This window comes from Fundulus heteroclitus, chromosome 19 (genome assembly GCF_011125445.2).
Source record: "Fundulus heteroclitus isolate FHET01 chromosome 19, MU-UCD_Fhet_4.1, whole genome shotgun sequence".
NCBI classification, from domain to species: Eukaryota; Metazoa; Chordata; class Actinopteri; order Cyprinodontiformes; family Fundulidae; genus Fundulus; species Fundulus heteroclitus.
Window position 1 is genome coordinate 29069553 of NC_046379.1, and position 19501 is coordinate 29089053.

General features: G+C 42.2%; 1 protein-coding gene across 1 annotated transcript; it reads left to right on the forward strand.

The window, feature by feature from the left end:
- The first annotated feature begins 1775 nt into the window (after window positions 1-1775).
- Window positions 1776-7589, forward strand: si:dkey-177p2.6 (uncharacterized protein LOC568712 homolog). The gene is made up of 2 exons (XM_021323286.2): window positions 1776-2055; window positions 3631-7589. Exon 2 carries the CDS (start codon window positions 3635-3637, stop codon window positions 4382-4384), a length of 750 nt encoding a protein of 249 aa, XP_021178961.2. The 5' UTR covers window positions 1776-2055; window positions 3631-3634; the 3' UTR covers window positions 4385-7589.
- The last annotated feature ends 11912 nt before the right edge of the window (window positions 7590-19501 follow it).

Consider the following 19501-nt stretch of genomic DNA (forward strand, 5'->3'; position numbering starts at 1 on the left):
CAAATCCACTTTTGTGATGTCACCAAGTGACAACAACTGCCATCATATTGAACACAGCTATATTAGGAACACACTATCGGTGCAATTGTTTTAAAAATGTTCAAGGTGGAAATGTGTCACCATGCTTCCTTCACATTTTTACTACAAACTATAGTTCTCTAAAGTCATGACTAGCTTTTGTCACATATTTGGGTAAAATAGGGAAATCTAAATAAGCAACGATCCCAAAGTGAAGACAAATTCAACTTAATCTTTAATGATCCTGACATAACTAAATCAAATTTGTCCCTCTGTTGTTTTTTCCGAATTGAAAATAGTAATACTGAAGTTAAATCTAAAAACACCAGAGTCACAGCGAAAACCTGGCTTTCTGTCTATTGTATTTCATTAATAGAATCTAATAGTCTACTGCTATAGTCTATACTCTAGAAACGTTGACGCGAATGTGATGAACCACAGTTGCCTTATTTGGTGATTGCCTCTCCTGTTATTCCGGTTACGTCCTTCCTCTTCCATTCTGAGTCATCTGTCCCTTTAAAATGCTGCGTTCAGGTGCTCTTGCAGCATTCTAGGCCTTCTAGAGATTTCCAACTCGATTATTTTGTTAACAATTTTTGTGTACAAACTTTTGATTGTGTTTTTAGATAAATTAATAATTTAAATGTCTCAAACACGTTTCTGGCCAAAAGTGCATTATTTAGACCTTGTATAAGTCTTCTGTTTCAGACATTTCCACCTTGTAAACATGAATTGGATAGATGAAAACATTTTTTTCCCCCATTTTATTTTATCTTACACTTAAACTCTTTACGATTTCAATTAAATCTTACATGAAGAAATTATCCTTTGTTTGCATGTTCCTTGTAAACGATACTGTAATTTTTTTTCTTCAGAAAACAAGTGCCATGCAAACAAAACACAGTTGGGTCATAAAAAACGATTTCTATAACAGGATATCTTACTATAAAAAGATTTTTAAAACAAAGTGAGGAAAATCAGCAACTTTGTTTGCTTTGTATTTCTGGGTCGATGACGTCACAAGAGACGCAACAGTCCAACTGATCCGCTGGCATTAGGCAACGTTGTGGCTGACAAGAGACTTTTGACAGATTTCCACACAGAGTCTGAAGCATTCTAGTTCCTTTTGAGTTGTAAGGGGTTTCAACGTGGCCTTTTAGGCAAGAGCATGTCTCAATACATTGAGCCATGGTGGACACAACATGTATACTGCTAAAACGAGTCAAGCTGTAGTTTGCTTGTAATACATTAGTTATATCAATTGCTTAGAACAGGGGCACCGCATGCAATCTGAACTAATACTACTTTAAGTTACGCTACTTGGTATGTTTCTGTAGGAATTTAATGAAACTACTATAATAAAAAAAAAAACACGGACATTAATGAGCAGATATTTGTTTTGGCCGTTCTCAAATTGAAAGATTACTTTAAAAATATTTTTTTTCAGAAGCCTCCTTTCTAAAAAAATATCTTTTTTCAGAAGCCTCCTTTCTTAAACAATGTTTTTCATTAAAATATGACAAATGTGACAACCAACCCCGTAGGTGTGTAAACTTAAAGAGGATCTCCCGTAAAGAGTTTTTTTTTTACTTGACTAGAAAACTATCGGACATCAAATTCATTAGCATTAACAAAGCAATAAATAAATAAACGTCGAATGAGCGCGCACACGTGTTGCCCGACGTGATTTCTGTTGTTTCCGAGCTGCTCGTGAAGGCGTCAGCAGATCTCCCTCTTCTCGAGCCGCCGCCACTCGCCGCGCGCACATTCGCTGCCCCGTGAGTTGCGGAGGCGGAGGCTTGAGTGACGTATGAACGAGTCAATCTCCTCCGCCCGTGACTCCCGGCGTCCCGCAGCGCAGCGCGGCGCAGCGCGGCCCCCTCCCTGCAGCTCCACCTCCTCCCCCGCTGCTGGGGACGGACTGCACATTCCTCACACTCCGGATCTCGGTAGTACAGGAGCGCCGCGACGTAGCGAAACCAGCCGAGGACACGACGGATTTACACGGCACATGACACGTACCAAGAGCACGTAAAGGTTGGTATTTAAAGTCTTATTTTATCTGATTATTTTAAATATTCGCTCACTTTAATAAACAAAACCAACTTTAAATGAAATAGGCTCTAGTGCGTCCACACTGAAGTGGGGAAGGGGTCAGCTATGTTCGCACTGCGTTCTAGGCTGGAGAACAGCCTGGACTTCTTTACAGGTGTAGCTATCAGGTTTTCTTTCTTGTCGCTTTTCTGTTTTTTTTGTTGTTTAGTTTTTTTTAAATGTTTTTTCTTTTCTTGCGTTAAATCAGTCCCAGCAATTTTAATGTCCGGATTTGGGGGTCGAACTATCACTTACTGGGGGGGCTTCATGAGTTGATTTGTAAATTGTAAAAACAAACCGAGTGAGGGAGAACCGCGGAGGACCGAAGGATGAGTAAAAGTCTATCAGCCTGCAGGAGTGTCTGGCTCTGAGTCACAACGTTTCACATGTTCTCAGTTACACGTCTCGCAGGAAAAGACGCACACGTCCAGCCTGGACCCTGGTACACTTTGTTCATGTGCAGCAGCAGCAGCAGCAGCATGTTGGATGCTGGCACATTTGCACAGCGGCTCCGTTTTATAAGGCAAAACTGCGACGTGCTTGCTTGGTGCAGTCATTTATGTAAGCCGGACGCAGCGCCTTCCCGGTGCCTCGGAAGCTGTCAAAGCCTGGGCCCCTCTCCTCTGGACTGTGAGGTAGAGCAGGATCCTTATTGGTGGAGGCTGTTCACACCTTGTTTCATGACATCTGTACACTTTTGTGTATTTCTCTGCTAAACAGCCCAGACTCAGTCACACTGGATGGATGGATGGATTACATAATCATCACTTTTCTAATCCTGCTACAGATTCTCAACTGGGTTTGGGCTTTGACTGGGCCGTTGGAACACCTGCTAGTTTGCTCTGAACCATTGCGCTGTAACCTGTGCCGGATGTTACCGTGGAGTATTACGTTTGTTTACCATTCAGAGCCGCTGTCCATCTTCTCATTAAAGCTAACCAACTTCCCACTGCAGGATGCTGCCTCCAGCATTTTTCACTGTAGGGATAGTGTTTTTTTTTTTTTTTTTCAGGGTGATGTGCAGTCCAAGTTTGGAACCGCTCTACATAGACTGAGATTAAATTACACAGAGGGGAAGTCTATATACCGATCAAGCATCTCTACTAAAGACGGGCAGTGATCATTGTTGCCAGGGGGGGAAAATGTGATTTACTGTATTAATGCTGATCTATGATGAAGTCTGCAAACTGCAACAGTGGATAGTATAGATGCGATTTTACCCGTCAGTGTTTGGACTTCTTTTCTGCTGCCGGGGCACTTAATGTAACTAACGGACCGAAGTGGGCTGTTTGGTTATTTTTAGAGCACTAAATGGGTTTCTGACCGTATGAAGTGACAGAGTTTGATGTGGCAATTTGTCGTCAGTTTTAGCATTATTGCGGAAGGTATCACGCAACGTTGTGATAAAATCTTCGGTCCATACCGCCATATTTAGCGGCACAGCTGTACTGCCTATAATAACAGATATTGTAATAATGCCCAAATGCTTTGTAACTGATGTCTTTTGTACTGCCGTAGGTCAATGTTGGGTCGCGGAGTGAAGCGGAAGTGGAGCTGCCTGGAGGAGCTGGAGGCAGAGGAGCTCCCTAATGCTCCGATGACTGAGGAGAAGAAGCAGGAGAGGGAGGAGGACCGAGGAGAGCATTGGTCCAAATCCAGCATGAGCCACCTGCAGCAGCGCCAGCTGGTGCTCAGCCTCTGCCTGGAGAAGCTCCAGCACTACCAGGCTGGCATGGAGCTCAGCCTGCGTCGCTCCGTGCTGCTCATCAACACTCTCAGGCAGATACAGGAGGAGATGCGGAGTGACGGGAATGACGTACGGCTCCACGGCGTAAACCCTGACGCCCGCCTCCTCGGGGAGGAGTTCAGAGAGGACGGCTCGGTTACGTGCCCGGGCTGCGTGGAGGGAGACGAAGAAGGTCCGTCTCTGTCTCCACCGCTGTCCCCGGAAATGCCCTCCCAGGAGGCAGCCGGCTCCCCGGAGCTGCAGAAACTCCCCCCCAGTAACAGTAACACCTTTAGTGATGCAGGAAATACCACGGGCTACCTAAGTGACCTTGCCCTGGACGATATCTTCGAGGACATTGACACGTCAATGTACGAGACCTCAGACCTGCCCCCCGCCTGGGGAGCTGGCTCTTTGTGGCCGCTCAGTGTGTCGTTCTGGCCTGATGAGGACATGAAGGCGCGTTCCTCCGCGGGAAGCCTTCAGTCGTGTCTGCTGGACCTGAATGAACTGGACCACATCATGGAGATTCTAGTCAAGTCCTGATCTCTAGGACAGGTGGTGGAAGGTACCGTTACTGAAAGAGGCCTGCTGGTGACGTACTTCTGGATATTTCACGTGATCACGACAGGACATGTTCAGACATGAAGCTGAATAACACGTATTGCTCCTCCCTCTTTAATGAGAAACCAGACATGCACTTATACTTACGCCTGAAATTTAGTGTATATATATATATATATATATATATATATATATATGAAGATACATCTAAATAATGGATAATTTGTGTTTTACATGACTGGAATTATTACTAAAAATCCGAATAGGTTTCCTTATCCAAAGGAAAATTATCTGCAAACTGCCAGTGTTCAAAAACAGGTGGGGGAGGGGTCGGGGCTCTGTTCCACTTCCTGCTCGGCGCAGCTGGAGAAAACTTTGCTCCTTCCTGCACCTTCTCTGGTATTAAAAGGTCTTTAAATCAATTGAAAATTGGAAAAGTTATGATGTTATGTGGCTCATGCCTACCAGGGGAACATTTTCAAACAGTTTACAGAGAGCTTTTTGATTTTTCACACAAGACATGAGCCGATCTACAAATGAAACTCTCTGTAATGTGAAACTTCATGTAGCAAGCATAAAAAAAATGTTTTTTTTTTTAGCAAATTAGAATGACCGCTTTCTACATACGTAGCTCTCAGAAATGATCTGGAGCTGTTTACCTTGACAACAGATTGTTTAGCAGTGAGACGGACAGTTGGTGCACCAAAGATCATGCTATGTTCGTGTTCCTTCATTCAGTCAAACCCTAAAATTTCAGATATCTGGTGTTGTACCATTTTTTTTCTCTCTAGTCTCTGTTGTAGTGAAGCTCTCTGCGTCAAACAACAGCTATGGGAGAAGGAACCCGAGCTGCGATGAAGGGTGCGTCGCTCAGTCTGTCAGATCAGCTCTGGGTTGATAATTAATTAAAGTCCCTTCAGTTACTCAAGAGGCTGTGCTTCAGCCAGTCAGGAGGGCAAAGGGCTGAGTTTCCTGTCAGTAAGCTTTCATATTATGGAGTGCCAAAAGTGCCACAATATATTTTAAAAAGTGAATTAATTCATGATTTTTTAAATAAAAATATTTAATCAAAACCTGTTTATAATCATCCACAATATAATAAATAACTTAAACTCTGTTAATTAAGATGTGTTATTTATCCTGTGAAATTAGTTCAATATTAATATATTTCAATGTGTGCTGTGTTGCAGTGCACCAAGTAAAATGAAATAATTTTAACTATGTTGCTCATCAAACAAACCCTTGGATCTGATTGGTCAACTTGCACACAAATACGACTTCTGACCAAATTTTTCTGACTAGTGCAGTCTTAATCCTGCCCTCTACCTTTAAAAGGTAAGGAAGATGAATATGATTCAAAAATGGCTGCTTTGTTAAATAATTACAGAATTAAAGGAATAGCTTTGTCTTTTCTGTAGTTTTAAATACTTTCAATAATTACATATCTAATAACCCATATATTTGTCTACGATCTGAATTAATTGGTGACATGTCATTTAGTGATTTATTTATGAATGCATTGGTGGCACTTTTGGACTTCCATAACTGCGCACCAGCCTTTTTAAGAAACAAAATTGCCCAAAGTTGCAGATGTATTGAGTATTTAGTCATTGTCATGTGGCTGAAAGAAGAGCAGAGCTGCTCGTGTCCCATCCACAGGTGATTTTTTTAAATTTTGTTTTTGTGGCAGTAAAACAATAAGAACTTTTGTTTTCACGTATACAAAGGGTAAAATGTTGTTTGTCGGAATGTTTTAATCTAATGTTATTTATATTTATGATTGATGAACTGGCCTCAGACTGCAGTAGATGCAGGTTCATTGTGGGAGTCCAGTTTAACTTATCATATAGGTTCTCTTTTGCTCGTTTGTTTCGGTCTTTTGATGGAATGGCTGCTTGTTGACACAATTGTATCATTTGTGACGCCATTGAAGAATCGACAGCTCACCGGTATGGCAGCTCGTGTTTGAGGTGAATTCAGCATTACATGGAAGCAGCAAAAAAAAACATACTTTTTTTTTTTTTTAGGTAAATGTAATCCCAGCTGTGACTCACAATAGGAAACTTTGCCATGTCCTAAAATTGTAAATCACAACATAAGCCTATGTACTTTTAAGGCCTTGATGATGTGCATTTTTTATTCCAGTGCTGGGAGTTTTTTTTTTTTTTTTTTTTGTAATACTTTTGTACTCGTTTCTACCCTAAACTGCGATCTTGTGTCCAGTGGATCGAGGGAGCAAATCACAATCTTGACCTTCACTAGTTGTGGTTTACCTCGCTGTCTACCTCGTGTTTGTTGCTAGTTTATCTGGACACCCCTGCTTTGCTTTGTGCTTTACTCCCAGAGCCATATGCCGTTTGGCACAGACATTTTCTCAGCTCAGCTCGTTGCTCTCCGACCAAAGGAATCCGCCCCATCTTGTGTGGAAAATGTGCCTTACTACTGAACCGAACATGGTGTTTGTGCAAAGCTTTTTGTTGTTGTCTGAGCTTCTGCTTTGCTCTGGAGAAACCTGAGATGTACAGCGAGTTGTTATGTAAAGCACTCAAAAGCGAGGACTTTTTTTTTTTTTTTTTTTTTTCTCCCCCCCCTCACTCTCCTTGGCCATTTTCTGCACTCGCTGAAATACTACTGGCATATGAGCTTAATGTATCCTGACAGGCTGACACCAAACTAGCTGAGGGAGGAGATGGTGCTGAGGGGCTGGGAGGGAAAAACAAGAGGAGGAGGAGGAGGAGGTGGAGGAAAAAAGCAGTTTACGTCACTTGCCTATTTGGGGGGGGGGGGGAAGGGGCGCTTGTTTTGCCCACACTCAGACCAACGACCAATCACATGAGATGTGCGAGGAGCTCCAACAACTTGTTTTTGCTCCTGATGGCTCTGCACAGACACACAGCGTGAATCAGCTTGATTGTAGCCCGTGAAAGCAAACTGTTTGCTGCTTTCTTTCTACCCAATCTGAATGAACACGAAACATGAATAAAGCCATTTTGTTGTTATTTATATAATAGCATCTAAGTACATGATGTCACAATAATCTGTACAGAACAAGCTGTATTTTGATGCTGATCACGGGGTCAGTGTAACTGAAGGAAGTGTTTTGCTCAGTAATATAATTCTTTATGTATTTTTGGGGAATGTTTTATAGATTTTCTCCAATAATAAAGTAAAAATCCCCAAACTGTTATTTTTTTTGTGTGTGTGTGTTTATTCTTTTCAAAGAAGTTGTAATTTATTAGCTTATGTATTACTTTATTTGAGGGGGGCTTTGCGCACTAATTGACAAGAAAATTAGCCTGTGTTCTCCCTGGGACTGCATTACAGAATCCCCTTAAAATATAAACACAAAACATGTTTCAATCTGCTAAATAAGACAAAAAATTGTTTTTCAAGACTTATTTAAATGAATATCTTTCCATTCAGGAGTTTACATACCTAGAGGGTAATGTGATGGCTTTGTAAGTATTTGATACGTTAATCCACAATCCTTGACTTACATGGAAGTATAGCTGTGGATATATTTAATGGCGACACCCAATCCTTGGGATCAAAAGAGAGCACATGCAGTTAGTTGCAGTAAACGCTCAGCCAATAGCTATATGTAGGAGAGAAACAGGTTAAACACGGAAAGACAGGACCCAGTGTATCACCTATGGGAGAATATAAAGTTATTGACAGCAGAAGGTCAGTCGTTGCCTCCCTTCAGGACGGCGTCACAGTGGACAGTGGTCATTATGTCCACCAGCAGCCTAAGCCTATAGCAGCATAACTATAGAAATATCTCAGGATAACCTGAGCCACACTTACTAGAAGCTTTGTCAAAAAGGAAAGTTTTAAGATTAGTCTTAAAAGTAGACGGGGTGTCTGCCTCACGGACCAAAACTGGGAGTTGGTTCCACAGGAGAGGAGCCTGATAGCTAAAGGATCTGCCTCCCATTCTACTTTTAGAGACTCTAGGAACCACCAGCAGACCTGCAGTCTGAGAGCGAAGTGCTCTGTTAGGAACATACGGGGTAATCAGAGCTCTGATATATGATGGAGGTTGATTATTAAGGGCTTCATATGTGAGAAGGAAAACTTTAAATTTTATTCTGGACTTAACAGGGAGCCAGTAAAGGGAAACTTAAATAGGAGAAATATAATTTATGATGTCCTGATGACTTTAAGGCTTTAGGACATCCAAATAAAATAGTCAAAATAGTCAAGGCTTAAAGTAACAAAGGCATGGATACATTTTTCTGCATCCCTCTGGGACCGGATATTTATCATTTTGACAATATTAGAAAGGTGAAAGAAGTAAGTCCAAGAAATCTGTTTAATATGGTTTTAAATGACATATCTTGGTCAAAGATAACACCACTGTTCTTTAACTCATTACTGGAGGCAAATGTAATGACACTTGGAGTAAGTTATAATACGTAATACAGATTGTTTCAGTCACATTAAGATGCAAGTATCACTGCTCTAACCACGCTGTGGTACCAGTTTGTTTATTCACAACTCATGTCATAATAGTACAATGTAAAACGATTACATTACATCTGCATGGTTACACGTTTCAGGTACAACATAGAGAAAAAAACACCAGTGATATTAATCGCAAACAACAATGGTCCAATGATAGATCCTTGTGGACCACCTGTAGGCCGTTTCAGAGCAGGTACATACATCAAGTGTTTGTTACAGCATGCTGTCATCACTGTTTCACTTTGTTTCTGTTGATTGCTGATGCAAGGTGTCTTACTTTGTAATTTGTTTGGTCTGACAGGTGGACCTTACCCATCATTATCTCTCTCCACAAGACTTGTCAATGCTTCTGCGTGAATCTGAAGCATGTATACCTAGATAATTGACAATCCCCTGCAAAAATAAAGGTGTTAAAATATTTGAGTGATTTTTTTTCTTCAATGTTTTAGGATATTCCAAAGTCCCCTATTGGGCCCAGGCAGGCTGAATAGAAATACATCTGCCATATTTTAGATTTTAGTTGAAAATCATGTATCCCTCACCTTCCAGTACAGTTTCTTCTTTTCTTTTTTGGCCTAAAATGTCCCTAAAATACATTGAAGTTAGTGGTTACAATGTGACAAAATCTTAAAAAGTTCAAGGGTAATAATTTCAGAAGATGCTGCACCTCCCACTCTACAGCATTATTTGGATCTCTTCTTGACATCTTTGCTCCAGAGACCACTGCTGAACTTTAGACGGTCAGTGAAGGTCATACATGATTTGTTATTGTTTTTGATTAAACATTTTTTTTTGCAAGGTCCTGCAAATGTTTTACTGCCAAATGTAATGTACTGCATGCAATTATAGCCAGAAAAGTGAGCAGGAGCAGGAGGGGATAAAGTATTTCTCCTCCAAAACCTTTCTTTTAACAATTGCCTGGATGTGAAATGGAAGTCAAGTGTGCCCTCTGGTGGTCGTTTGACAGCACAGCGGATTTTCATTTACAGTCAGGATGACAGTGCACCTTGAAAAAACAGATCTTGTTTTGCAGGGTTTGTTGATACTGCAGTCATTTGTCTTTGCGGCCGTGTATCTGGCATTTTATAGCAAGCTGATCCTTTGCGCGGAGAGTGGATTACAATGAGGAGCAAAGGTTTCTGGAAACGGACAGGAAAAAGTCTCGGTTACAAAGTACATTGAGTGAGTAAGGGCATATTTCATGTACACCGCTGGAGCGTATCACCATCGGCAGCATCACAGTTCAATCGGTCTGCGGGTTTATCCACCCCAGGATGTCTGAGCCTTCTCCGGTGAGGAGCAACGTATGCAACAGACATGGTGGGGGGGGCCTGTACAGGACAGACCCCGTCTGGACAGGATGCAAGCATCGCACAGAAACGCCTGAGCTGAGGTTTATGTTTTTACCATTCTATCTGGATAGATTATTTCTATACATGCTGAGAAGGTGTGGGATACATCTAACACAGCACCACTGAAGCATAACTATGGCCCTCACAGGCTTCCTGGAACAGGCCGGGATGGAACAGTTAAGGCCACAAATACAAATAAACAGAACGTAAATAGGTTTAAAAACGCGAGCATAGCTGCATGTTATCCCTAATTTTGTATCTCTCTTGGGACGACGGCACTAAGTAACAGCAAGCAGGGTTTGTGGGTGAGAGGCCTCTGCTGCAGGAATTCAGGGAGTGGCCACAGGCGAGGAGGAGCAACACGTGCGCCACGGCACGGAAAAACCGCTGCTGATGTTGCTGCTGTGGCACACGAGTTCTAAAGCCACACCTATCCATCCGCCCATCTGTCTACGCAGTGGCTCAGTCTGGGTTTATCTGCTTTTTCACACCAGCACAGGCACCGGCCTGCTGTGGCGCAGTGAAGTCAGGCTTTGGTCCAGGAAGCCTCGGTTTAACAGGCTGACTCAGCACAGTCGAAGAAAAAAAAACAAAAAAAAAAAACAAGCCGAGCTGCTGCTGCTGCTGCAAAACAATGGGATGGATCCTATGGAGTAATGCTCATACAGATCCAGCAGCTTTTAGCCAGATATCAATCTTAGATGTGTTTTTAATGCAGCCTACAGGATGAATTATTCCACTGAAGTACACAATATGCTGTGTAGAAATACAGATATTGTGGTTTGACATTTAAAGTCATTTATGTCGTATTAAATATCTTACTACTGTACACCCAAGACACTAAATGGCATAGGCTCACTATAAACCCAGGTATGTCATTAAAAATACACCAAAGTTTACATTCACACATTAAACGACTTTGTATCATATTTACACTGATCCGCAACATCATTATCACAAACCACCAAAAATTATTTTTGTTCTCCTACTGGGTGCCAAAACAGCCCTAGCCCATAGACCTGCCCCCCCCCGCTGACCCCGCTAAGGTTTCTCTGATACCTACAGATAAAATCCTGGGTGATCGAGTGCCCTCAGAAGTCACCGATTTGCACCGGCCTGTGTTTAATTTGATCTCAGAATAAATACAGCTGGCACGTAAAGGCCTAAGAGGGTTGCAAGAGACCCCTGATGAATTAACAGCATCACAACAGGTCAGGGATGGGAAGATTACAGCAGGGTTAGGTTATAAGAGAGCACCCTAAGCTTTGAACATCTATCCATCCATCCACTTTCTAACACGCTTATCCCTTGTGGGGTCACGAGGGGTGCTGGTGCCTATCTCCAGGTGTCAATGGGCGAGAGGCGGGGTACACCCTGGACAGGTCACCAGTTTATCACAGAGCTTTGAACATCTTACAGAGTAATAGAGTGACTGTAATGATCTGAGACGGAGGACCCAGAAATCAGCCAAGACAAATCAGTGGCGTTCCAATGCGGACTTTATTCAACAAGGAACAAGGCTCGCACAGAGCAACCGTCTGTGCCTAGAACTGGAACTCCTGGAGGCAGATATCTGGTTTTCTTAACACGCCCAGCGTATTTGAAAGGGGCGAGATCACTAACCTTGAGAGAGTTTGGGTCTGGAAGGCCAGCAAGCCGGCAGGAGGGCTTGAGGGGTCTTTCTTAATATGTTTTTCCAAAAAGGGGGGTCCGGGGGAGCAGAGGTCTGATGAGGGGCAATCCAAGGCTTGGTCAGGGCACTTATCCAGATTCATAAACAGGAGACGGGCAGTTCAAATCCGGCTGGGGTCAGGCTGGTTCGGAGGTCAGAGGCAGAACAGGTCGGGTAATTAGGCAGGCACACGGGAATGAACGAAGGATTAGTCTACCGAGTCGGCACGACATAATCTGCCAATTGCCTCAAAGCTAGATATATAATGGTAGGAGCAGGTGGGCCAGATGAGTGATGATGAGGCAAGGGCGGAGCTGCAAAGGTGTGTGTGGTGAAGACTAAGTACCCATGCCAAGGTTATGACAGTGACGTGTTCAAACCTACCAAAACACGGCCGTTTACCCAAACTGAGAGGAGAGTTTTCATCACACGATCAGCTGTTGGTTCAGTTATAGCAGCAAGTCTTTTGGAGTATGGCTCTAGTAGTTTTGTAAATCAATGAACGATTTTCTTTCTTGCAAACAGCTCAAACTGAGCCATTATTGATGGAGAGCATCCATGGAGGTCAAGCCTTTTCACAGACTCCCAACTGTATTCAGGTCTATACCAGTCTTACACATAAATAGACTTTGATCTAAACCTTTCTGTTGACGATAACTTCACGACTTTATGCTCCACCTGTCCGGTATGTTCCTTGGTCTTCACAGGAAGCTCCATTAAACTGCCACAGTGAAAGCAATGGTTGCAATGGGACAAAATTGAACTGATACTACTGCAAGATAAAAGGGACACGTTGGTCAGAACATCTCATAGCAACTTCACACATTCCAATAAAATCTGTCCTCTGCATCTATCTCATCCCTTAGTGAGTAGTGGGCTCCCTCTGGGGCTCAGGGACCCACAGTGGCAGTCTGTGGGATTTGAACCATGCAGGAAACTTGCTGCCTTCCCAGGACGCAAGCGCCCTGCTCTAACCACTCATTTGGGGAAGATGAGTTCTCGAAATTATGTGGCAGGGCTGATCATCCCACCGTCAGGGAATAACGGGTTGTGCTCTGGAAGCAACGGCGTTTAGCTGGAACGGCTCAAAGTAACCCCCACACGACTACCAGGACTCAAGGTTGCCTGGCAAAACATTACCCGATGTACGTCAGCGCCTCTGCCAGCTTTCTGTCTACCCTGTAGCTACAGAGAGAGTGCGAGGGGAGGAAAGAAGTGAAAGAAAAGGGCACACAAGGAAATGGTGGGCTTTCAACAAACCTTTTCAATAAATGAACAGTCAGACTTTTAAATCAGAAATGCACATTTTGCTACATTGCTCCCATATGCCGTGTGTTTGAACATACACCACGTGTCATTTCATTGTGTGACGCAAAAAGTTACCATACCATCCATACCATACCATCTTTCTTTATAAAACGCTTAAAAACAGCCAACAGCTGGAACCAAGTGCTGTAAGCTAAAAAACATCCATTAAAAAAATAAAATAAAATAAAAAAATAAAAATGCATGAAAACGCTTAAAAGAATCAATAAAGCCAATTAAAAATGAAAACTAAGTCTCATTAGGGGTAAAAGCCAATAAGAGTGGGTTTTAAGGTGAGTTTTAAAAGTGGGCAGTGACGGAGCCTCTCTTATGTGCGGGGGCAGGTTATTCCACAGTTGAGGACCAACAATAGAAAAGGCCCTGCCCCCTCTGAGTTTCCTGTGTTTCACACCCCTGAGCTCATGCCATACTTCTCCCACAGGTTGATGTTACTTTATGTGCTGGATCGACTCAAAGTAGCACATAATTGTGAAGTGGAAGGGAAAGATTTGGAGTTTGCGGGGTACCCCTCAATCAACCTCCGTGCAACCAGCTGCATTTAGAAGTCCCTTAAATGGTAACCAGACTCCACCTGAGCACAAGATTATCGCAGCGCACACACAGCTGTTCTGTGGAGGCCTCAGAGGTTTGTCAGAACTCCAAATAAATCTATCCACTCTTTTGACTTCATCCCAAACACAAATTATTTGGTCCGGTTTCTGAAAGTGGCATTCCCCTCAGGAACAAATCGCTGTCTGTCAGGGATTTACGGGGTCAGCTGCAGACCGCGATGGTCACGAACATGTCCTGAGCGCTGACCCGAGCTCCCAAGTTCACAGGGAAATGGATTTAAAGCAGAATCGTCCAACTAAAGAGCGTCCCATTCATTTTTCATGGGGAAAGAAATTAGCTGCTGGTATGTTGTTTATCTTGACAACTTCCAATGACTCTCTGTTCGACCGAGACAGAACACAGTCGGCGGGGATGTATGTCTAATTGAAACGGGAAATGAGGGGGAAGGCACTGATCGGGTCATCTGCAGGCAACCGCTGCAAAAGCGCAAGGCGGCTCTTCTGCCGTTTCTCTTTGACTCTCAGGGAGGCAAAGTATCAACATTTTAATCATTTCAAGTCATCTTAAACAATAGTTCTCCATTTTCTTGCTAAACGTTTTTCGTTTTGTATTGGTCAGATATTTGCATACACTCATGGTTAACAGTATTTGTTAAAAAAACAGGTCAAAATTATGCATACAGACTCAAGTACATAGCTACAGCCCAGTAATAAAGACATGTCCATTAGTACGTGGCAGAGAAACAGTCATCAGGCTGCTGGCTGAATAATTGAGCACTCCTCTTATAGAAAATGGTAGGTCTGGTTTAACTTGGTTTAGTCCGGTTGGTTTCCGGGTTTTTTAACTGACTCCATAATCTTCAAAACGGTCGATGGCGGGGCCATTCCAGCAGTTCATCCTTAGCCTTCTTTATCCAGTTCATATATGTTCTTTTGGCTTAATGGTTCTGTCAGAACACAGAATTGTGTCAAAGTTTAAATTAGCCAGTTGTTGCTTTGAGATCAAGTTGTATGATTTGGACATAGTCGTCCGTCTCTGTTACTTTATGCTTGCACCAGTGCAAGTGGTGGCAAAACAGCCTGCATGATTACTGTTACCATGACTTCTGTAAATATACTTTTGCTTACTTTGGGGCAAACCGTCCAGTCTTAGTCTCCAGTGACTTTAAAACATTTCTACCAAATACATTTGAATTTCGACAGGTAGCTGCACATTACTGTCAATTTTAATGTTGAAGGGAGAGCTTCTCTCTTGATCGGCACCCTTTCAGCGGACGTTAATGGTAAACTCACTTCCACTTCTATGAAAGACTTGAGGCTCTGGGGTCCCCAGGTTGTTCCTGCCTTATTTCCTCTCTTCTGAAAGCGACAGTTTTGTGTCAGATGAGTTCAAGTTACAGTTGGAGGTTCTAGCCATAAAAGAGCTGAGACTCAAGGTGTGAAAGTCTGCGGGTGCCGATGGCAGCATCTCCAGGCACCCGGGGTGCTGCGCAGATCCACTGTGTGGCATCCTGGGATGCATGTTCAGCATGAGCCTGAAGCTAAGGAGGTGACACAGCTGTGGAAGACCTCCTGCATGGTACCAGAACTGAAGACCACATATCTGAAGGACCTTAACAGCTATAGGCTGGTAGCGCTAAGATCGCATCTGATGAAGACCCTCAGGAGGTCTTTGCCTCCTGGTGAGGTCTTCATTGGATCCACTGCAGTTTGCCCACCATCCTAGCGTCGGGGTGGATGATGCCATAGTCCACATCCTGCACTGAGCTCTGACCCATCCAGAGAAAACCTGAAAGCACCCTGAGGATCATGTTCTTTGATTTCTCCTTTGCTTTTAACACCATCCAGCCAAGGCTTCTGAGGGACAAGCTGGAAGCAGGTCACATACTTGGTGATGCCCTTTGCTCAGGCTGAGCGTTCTGGCAGCCTATGTCACTATATACTGATGAATGTTCTGGCACTGATGACATTACCTATTTTAGTTACAACATCAATAATGTTGTAACTAAATTTCTAGCACTAACTTGCACAATATGTTCTGGGGAATGATGTAATGCAAACATATCAATTTCTCTTCTTAATTAGAGTCACTTAATCTTACATTTGCTTCAATGTTTTCCTGCGTCAGACTTGGGCAGCCATCAGTCGTAGCACCTATCAGTGTGTGCCGTTTTAGTCCCAGCATGCATCTCCATGGATGCATTTAACTCTGTGAACACTTCCCTCCTTGTGGTACTGTCCGCAGTGACCACATGGCTGCCAGCTCCTCCATCATCTCAAAGTCTTTCATTAATCTTCCTACAAAGATAAGTAGCTGGGCTACAGACATCCCAGCTATTGTTCAGAGCCACGGACAGCAAGTTAGAATTGTCAGCCGAAGCGGCAGATTCCCCCTGGTTCTTGAGCCGCCTCTGAATCTTGAGAGAGAGAGACGCATTTACAAGCCCGTCTTTTTTTCTCAGGGCAAATTAGCGCAGCAGACTCCACCAGTCTTTTAAAGAAAATCCCTATAAGAGACTATCTTGTAATTTTTAGGGATATCACAAAGCTGGTCCAGGCTGCTGCATCGCTGAAGCTTTGTTAAAAAAAAAAGTCCTTGTTGCTTTTGCCCTCTCAGAGTCGGTCAAATTCTTTTATTTCTCTCCAGATTTTATTCTCATAACGCCGATTCGGATTATAATCCTCTAACACCACCGTATGTTCTCCTCACATTAAGCGCACAGCTTCACGGTGATTTTGGCAAAGATATATTTAAAAGCTCTTCAACATATTCCCTTAGGCGAATAAGCAATTTACACTTTTACTACAAACTCACTAATCTGTGACCGGTCAAATGTAGTCAGGTGGCTAAATGTGGCCCGTGTGCCATAAAATGGCCAGATCTGTTCTAAGAGGGGACCACTGAGCTCTAAACACTGCTCTAGAACACTGGAGTGCTAATAGCCGCTGTTAGAACGAGTCGCTTTGAAGCCACCAGCCGCCATATTGGTACTCCCTATTTTCCCCCAGTAACTAGGTAATATTTGTGTGCTACAGCATCGAATAGCGAGGATTTTCTCATGTTCAGGGGGGCTTAAAACTTTTAAAATGTCAAATGCCATATACTTTTATGTTATGTTCTAAAACTATCAAGTAATGAGAAAGTCATGTGCTAAAATATTTTGCATTTTATTTATTTAAATATATATATATATATATATATATATATATATATATATATATATATATATATTTATATATATATATATATATATATATATATATATAAAACATTTATAAATATATAAATAACAATATATAAAAACATATATTTACATATATGTATACATATATATACATATATACTTACACACACACACACACATATATATATATTTAATATGAATAATATGTAAAATATTTCAGCACCTAATTTCCTAGTAGTTGATAGTGTTTGTACATCCACTGACTGTAGAATTACCTGTGAAACGTTTTCACACAGCCAGAAAACTGCTTGTTGTTGCAACCAAATCCTGTGGGATTCTATGAGAGTAGGGAGGAGCAAGATGGCGGCCAGTGACTTCAATTTTTCGGCAAAATCAGCACTCCAGTGTATTATATAGCTCAGTGGAGGGGACTTATTTCTTAGACATTGAGAATTGAGAGAGAAAAAAGAACATTATTATATTGTTCTAATAGGATGACGTTGCTAATTGTGACAATAATTACAACGATGATGATGATGATGATGATGATGGCTATGGAAAGCCTTGGGTGTAAACCAACTAAATAGTGATCCACATGTGGTACTGTACGGCATGCCATCCATGGCCGTGCAGGTCAATCTAATTTGTGCAAACGAATTACAAATGCTGGTAATTAAAGGCATAGTAAAAGCTGTTAGTGCTGTGGGTAAGAGCATACATGCAACAGATGTGCTTTCATCAGCTCTGTCATGTGTTGACCACACGAGACAGGGGGAGATTCTGGGGAAATATGACGACGAGCAACCGCAGACAGCCCAGTGCTGTTCATTTGTCCACAGGTGGGAAACTGCACTAAAAAAAACTGTACACAACCTTGGAGCCTAACATGACCACAACAAAGCCTCTGTTATCTGTTGGTTTGACAACCACAAACAAATAGAGCTGTGAAATGGGAATATTTCATGCTGGGGGGTCTGGATGGATTCCTTACACATTCCAGTGATTTCACAGATCAGGATTACGCAACAACTGGGCACCCTGCCATTATCTGCAGCCCTGGTAAACATTTGTGGAAAACAAATTCACATCTGCTTTACTTAATCGGGGTGTTCTCTTGTCTCTCCCATTTTGAGGACGTGATGAGAGAAATTCGTATCCCATGCAAAGAGGATATCATGTATTAGGAATTAAACTTGTAAAACAATCAAATTATCTAAAAAAGGAAAAGTATGTTTTAGTAAATCCTAAACTTTTAATGTTCCAACAGGAACAAGAGTAGAACTACAGCCCTGAGCAGGTTATCAGGAACTGTTCACCACTTTAGATCTTGGTTTTCAACTCTAAAATACATGTGAAACTGTATCTAATTATTTAAATGCATAAGAGTAATCACCAGCACTGGAATTTTTTTTATTAATGTTTGTTAATGGGTACATTTTTCTCCAAGGTCGCTTCAGTTCTTTGGGTAACACCAAATTCATTCTTTAGCATTGTAAAGAGTGAATGACATTAATATTAAAAAATACATATTTTTTCATTTTGAAATTTATAATGCTCACTTACAACAGTAAAGGTTAAATGAGGAAAAAAAAAGACAGCGTCCAGCAACCTTAGCAGCTCTCTTAGCGAGTTCTTTGGTCCAGCTGAGTGAGTTAATGCTTTAGCTCTCCACAGTGTTGAAGTCTATTAGGAAATGTTGAATTAGTTTTGAATAATCATCTGTAAAGTCTAAAGTAGAGCAGGAGCTGATGATGTGAAAGGTGAAATCATGGTGTGAAGCCCCTGGATGAAGCAGAAACAGAAATCTGCAGGTTGACTGGCGTCCATCCTCTAGTGAACTAGTATGTGTCTGATCTGCTGAACATTCAGCATGGCGTATCTCTCAATCAGATTGAAAATCAGTGTGACGCCACTGAATGAATCCTTTCCAGTTTCGGTCATACGCAACAGATGCACGAAGAAGAAAGCTGTGGAGCGGGATCTGCTGTATGGAATCTGTGGACCGTGTCAGAATGCGTGCTGTGTGCACGGGTCCAGTAACAATCCCATGTGATGCTACCGCTGGAATCATCAGATCCCTGTTTCACACTGCATCGTGACCAGGTAGCATCTCTAAACTCACATGCTGTCGTACTTTCACAAGTTTAACTCGGTGTTTTTTTACATTTTAATAGAACTTTGATTAAAACACGGCTGAATGAAAACCAGAGGTCTCAAGTGCTACAACTACACAAAAATAGCTATTTTGGTTTTATTCCTTGTTTAGTTTTAAAGCCAGATTACCGGTTTAGCTAATTATATTGAGCTGAAAGTGAAGAGCTTTTAACCCAATCAGGTTATAAGAGTTTTGGTTTAAATTGTCTTTAGGAAATAATTCAACCATTAACGAAGGCCACATCTAATATCGCTGTTTTATTTCAGCAGCGCTTCAAGGTTGACTGTGTTTAGAAAAGAAGAGAAATCTCGCGATATAAATTAACCCCTTGGCAAGGCACCTAAAATGAAGTTGCCAACTGATCAGCCTATTGGTGGCTCCACCTAAAAAG